At 41.0% G+C, this 5,715-nt stretch overlaps 1 protein-coding gene across 3 annotated transcripts in view; it reads left to right on the top strand.

The window, feature by feature from the left end:
- Nucleotides 1-5,715, top strand: part of MTR (5-methyltetrahydrofolate-homocysteine methyltransferase) — a 99,040-nt gene that overhangs the window by 291 nt on the left and 93,034 nt on the right. For 2 of the 3 annotated variants that reach the window (XM_087431909.1, XM_004432401.3), the window contains exon 2: nt 5,493-5,707. In XM_087431909.1, the coding sequence (XP_087288035.1) occupies nt 5,493-5,707 (215 nt within the window). The remainder of the gene's footprint in view (nt 1-5,492; nt 5,708-5,715) is intronic. The other variant, XM_087431908.1, reaches the window with a different exon arrangement.

Genomic DNA, 5,715 nt, shown 5'->3' with positions numbered 1-5,715 from the left:
TCCCACGTTTTTTGGCTGCGTTCCTTCCCCACCTACACCCTTTCCTCCCCAGGCAACAGACCTTCAAAATCCGCAAAGCACCCCCGCCCTCGTGCGCCCGAAACACACTCTTCAAGTCGAAGTAACTAAATTTTGTAGTTTGGTGGAGCATACTCCAACAGGGCCGTATGGAAGTTTTGCATGATATAAAGTTGTTGTTCAATAAATATTGAGCACCTGCTCTGCTCAGCCAAAGAAAGTTCAAGTCCTGAGAGAGGAATAAGGAAACCTAGAGAACTATTTAAAACGACGTTGAACTTTTATTTTCCACTTCAGGGTTAGAACAGTTCTACAAACTCCAGTGTACATAGAATCATTGTGTTAACATAGATTAGCAGGTACTCAGTAGGCTGAGAGGTGGAGTGGGAATCTCAAGTGATTTTGATGTTGGTGGATTTTCATTGAAAAAAAAACGAGTTTAGCACAAGAACTGAATATAATTTTAGCTTTATAATGAGCTCTAGGTTTCTAAGGTCAACCCAGGTTATAATTTGTGGACAAATACACTCATAAAAACATGTGAGGTGTGAGGTAGGAAGTGGAGAAACGAGAATGAGTAATAAGGATAGAACAGTAGCTATGCTGTAACAGAATGAGGATGTTCAGCTCAAGGAGGAGGGAGAATACTAAATTCATAACTCAGAAGGAAATTTTTCGGAGGTGAGCTAGTGACCCTCTTGATTGTAGGGTTCTGATAAATGGGACTGTTAGAAATGTTCATGAAACTACTGGAACTGTGACTGAAACATTTTCACTGTTGCTATAAAATACGACCTATCTCTCTCCTAGGGGTATCATATAGTTATTTGAATAATATCTCTTACTCGAGACTTTTGGCCATTTCACTCACGTCTCTCTGATAGCTAATGAGTTTGAGCATCTCTTCATATACTTGTTGATTATTCAGTTTTCCCCTCCGTCAACTTGCCTATTCGTATCTTTTGCCCATTTTTCTATTTGATTTTTTGATTAATTTGTAGGAATTCTTTGTCCATTATAGATGTTAGTCCCTTTCAATTTTAGACATTGCAAAATCTTCCTCCATTCCATAATCTTTCATAACTTTTGTCTATGGTGACTTTCATTTAACAGAAATCCTTAGATTTTGTGTGATCACATTCATCTTTGTTTTTTTTTTTTTTAACATTATAGGTTGGACTTTTTGAGTCTTAAGAAGACTCTCTGTTCTAAGTAATAAAGACATTCTATATTTTATAAAAATTTTCCTTATTTTATGATATGGTTTTGTAGTATATCATGATATTTGGTGGGCCAAGTTTCCTCTTTCTACTTTTTCAAAGTTAATTTAGTGGACTTTTAGTCTTCCACATAAGTTATAGAATGTTTGTCAAGTTTCTCATAAAAAATAAGATGTTGTGTTTAGAGTTTTAAAAAAACTTTTGATCTCTTGTGTGTATGATGACTCTTAACAAGATCTCAGAATGTGTATGTGTAGGGGTGGGGTTGTTTTATGATAAACAGTTAACTGTCTTAAAGACTGAAAACAGTTTATGTTTCTGGATTGAAAAATGGATACAGTAGAGGCCCCATGGAAAAATGCTTAAACCTTTTGTGAAAATGAGAGGAAGAGCAGAGGCATACTCCATTGTCAGATTTATAGTGAGTAGAGCAATGCCAAACCAATACTGATGAGGTAGACCATGGTGGGAGAAGGTATGGCATTTCTTATGTTGTTATGTTAATTTCTCCTTTCTTCTTCCTCTCCCCATTAAACATGTGTGTACTTGCTCACTGGAGGAGATAGGACAGAGACAAGTAAATAATATGATATTGATTGACCATTCTGCTGATGCCAAAGGACATATTTCATTGTGGAAAAGATTGTATTTTTTTCTAGAAGGTTCGAATACTTTTTAAAATTAAATTTCGAATGCGTGACCTACTCCCCCGACGTCCACACCCTGTGCTCCCACCTGTCTGGTGATTTGGTCACCCACTTAAGCTCACATGATCTCATTTCAGGGTAGATTGCAGTTACATCCTTTTAAGAGGAAAGGAATTCAGTTGGGCATATAGGTTAAAGTTTTTAATCTTCTCTCTTCCCATTCCCCGTTTGAAACTATCTCCATTTAATTATTTTCGCTGAGTGTTGTCTTCTTTGCCGGACTGATGTTCATTTCCAAACCTGCAAACATGCCCTCCCTGCCTCCTGCCCCAACATGAACAGGGATGAGAGCTGCAGGCTTATGTGATGTTTTTTCATGGCCCACTGGACTTTGTAGTATATAGAACACAAACTTTAGAGTTTCAGTCTTACCTCCACTTCTTATTAGCTATGTGATAATAGGGACATAATAGGAATAGTTAACATTTGTGGGGTGTTTATGTCAGTCAAACACATATGTCTCATTTCATGACTTGTGTGATTTGAGAGGCCCAGCTCTTAACATCTGAAATATGCCTTCAAACACTTCGTCTCATTTTATTATCACAGTTCCTCTGATAAAAGCAGGACCGATATTTTCCCGTTTTGCAGAAAACAGGAAGTTTTGTCCAAAACCCTGAGGCAACTTATGAAAGCTGGGACTAAAACCCGGATTTCTTGTCTTTTCTTATCCTATCACCATTAGCTTAGTCATTTCAGATTCTGCGGGCTTCCTAGCTGATAGGACAGTCACATCATGGGGTGTCCAAATTAATGCCACGTCTTAATTTGCTTTGTTGACTTTAGCTTAAAATAACTCGACCACTGCCTGACGCCTACCATGTTTCTGTTACGCATGTCTCATTAAGCCCTACCTTTTCTCCACATTTCCCAAGTGATTTTTTTGCCTCTGGTACTTGAAGTACTACTGGTCAGATCATTAGATTTTGACTTTGTTCATTTTGCAGGGAGTGTTTCTCTCACCAGCGAGCTCAATAAACAGATTTAGCCAGTGAGTTGGCTTTGGAAAGGAATAGTACACCCTGAAAGAAACAGAATGCCCTTTGGGAAAGAAACTAGATATTGGCAAATTTGCCTTGCAGGTTACTAAAGCAACCTTCCTGAAGCCTACTTGGAATAATTCAGTCAAAATAACTCTGTAGCCACCATTTAGCCCCTGTTCCTGTATTGTGTACTTCAGACTGTGGACAGTAAGACAAGGCAGGGTTGTAAATTTGCACCCACTGCCAGCTTACAAATATTCGTAGATTACTGCTTTGGGCTTTAAATGACCCCCTCTTCTTTCTCCTCTTCCCTCACTTTTTTGCCATCTCAGTTAAGGCGATATTTATTGAATATTGCACACTTAGGTGCCAGGTACTGTCCTTAGCGTTGCTACGGATAGAGGTGAGTTGGTCTAGACAGTCTTTTCTTCCAAGGAGCTCAGCTGGCTTAGAGCCAGTCCCATTTGGCTTGAGCTTTGCTCCCTTCTCAGGGAGCGCAGAAGCCTGTTGACAAGACAGGCTGGTGTCATTGTGATTTGTTTTGAGTAACTTGTGTTGACTTTGGTGAGCAGTATGGAATTTGTGAACGTTTTGAGCAGGGAAAGCAACTGGTTTAAAATCGTTCTTCAGGAAGATTAATCTGAGAGTGGTGCATAGGATGGATTGGAACACAGGGTGACCAGGTACAGTGGTGAGGTGGTGATCTCTTCTTTTGTAGGACATTTGATTGTTTACAAAACATCCTCACACCTATGATATCATTTAACCCATAAAACAACTCTGGAGGTAGATAGAACAGGTATTGTTATTCTTAGTTTTTATGGATGCAAACTGAAGCTCAGAGAGGATTTGTGATGTCTGGGATGTGTAGTGAGGGCTTGAAGAAAGGATTGGCACTGAGGATGGAAGGTGGGACTAGTGTACATGGCATTTTGGAGGCCAAATCTGTAGGCCTTGAGCTCTGAGTAGATATTGGTTATCAGGGAGAATAAAGAGTCAGACAATACTGTGGTTTTTCTGGTCAGACTTCTGGGAAGGGTGATGCCAGAGCCAGAAATAGGCAGATCAGATGGGGAGTGTAGCAAGTTGTTTGGTTTTGAATATTGGGTTGAAGGGCAGGTCTGTATTCTAGGTGGCAGTATCAGGTGGATGGTTTGAAATCTGGGTCTAAGATTGGAGCCAAGTGTTTTTGATAATTAGAAGGTCATTGGTGACTTTAGAAAACAATTTCAGTGGAGTGGTGAAGGAGGAAGCCGCATCAGGAAGATAAGTTGAGGTATAACTGCTGGAGGTGGGAAGGGGTATCTGGGAGGAGCTATGGGAGGTGTTGGGATGGTGGTGATCGTGTGCTCTTCCTCAGGTGCAGAGAGAAGGAAAATAGAGTGAGCCAAGCTGCAAGAAGTTTGTTAGGTGAAGGGGGGTGATTTTGAGGAGCGTCCAACAGAAGACTTCTTTGTACAGGATTAGGTAAAATCACCTGTAGAGTAAAAAGGATGAGAAGGATTTGGTGCTAAAAGAGAGCAGAGGTTTGGGACAGCGCATGTGGGAAGTGTTGAGGGTAACCAAGAAAAGGTGAACCAAAGAAGAGGCCCAATGTTAGGAATTTTCATTGATTCTAATCAGCCTAGTTTGTGGTTTTCCAGTAGTTCTTGGAAACCAAAAAATAAGATTGGAAGGAGTAGGCATTGGGGGCTTTTCAGGGCCGGGAATTAGAAGTCAAGGATATGGGGAGAGTTGAGACGTTCTAGGATATCAGCCAGTTATTTCGTAGATGGAGCAGAGATGAGTAAAACCCTGTGTGTGGGCTATTATTAGTTCTGGCGATAGGTGGGAGAGACTGTCAAAGTTAACGGTTTAAGTGGCGGTTTGGAATTATCGATGGTTTTCAATTATCCATGCTAAATCTCCCTACTGAGGGAGCATGTGCACAGAATTAACAAAGAGAGCCCTGAAGACTTTCTCTGCAGCCTGTCCTACCCTTGGATCACTTGGCTCCTTGCTGCCTGTTTTCCTTCATCTCTGAAACGGGAATAACTACAGCCTACTTTAACCTTGGTTTGGTGCTTCATCAGTGATTTTGTGCCGTGTATGATCTTTTATTGCATTAGGCATTGTTGTAACTTTTTTTTTTTTTTTTTTGTGAGGAGATCAGCCCTGAGCTAACATCCGCCAATCCTCCTCTTTTTTTTTTTTTTTTTGCTGAGGAAGACGGCCCTGGGCTAACATCTGTGCCTATCTTCCTCCACTTTATATGGGACGCCGCCACAGCATGGCTTACCAAGCAGTGCGTCGGTGCGCGCCCGGGATCCGAACCAGCGAACCCCGGGCCGCCGCAGCGGAGCGCGCGCACTTAACCGCTTGCGCCACCGGGCCGGCCCCGCATTGTTGTAACTTAATGAAAACATTTTTGGGCAGCATTTTTCTGATGTTGTAGAGTAATGAGTATGTCTTTTATGAGCCCCATTTACTCCTTATTGTGAATTGTTCTAAATTACTCTAAACTTCCTCTCCACCCCTCTTTTTCTGCTTCTTTTTTTAAAGTCAAGTTTTTACTTTCTTTGAAGCAGGTATGAAGAAAACCCTGCAGGATGAGATTGAAGCCATTCTGCGGGAGAGGATTATGGTGCTAGATGGAGGGATGGGGACGATGATCCAGCGGCATAAGCTAAGTGAAGAAGACTTTCGAGGTCAAGAATTTAAAGATCATGCCAGGCCACTGAAAGGCAACAATGACATTTTAAGTATAACTAAACCCAATGTCATTTACCAAATCCATAAGGTAAAGTA

Source organism: Ceratotherium simum, chromosome 6 (genome assembly GCF_057802395.1).
Source record: "Ceratotherium simum simum isolate JZ-2026a chromosome 6, ASM5780239v1, whole genome shotgun sequence".
NCBI classification, from domain to species: domain Eukaryota; kingdom Metazoa; phylum Chordata; class Mammalia; order Perissodactyla; family Rhinocerotidae; genus Ceratotherium; species Ceratotherium simum.
The sequence above is the reverse complement of the archived record's forward strand: the minus strand, read 5'-3'. Positions and strand labels throughout refer to the sequence as shown.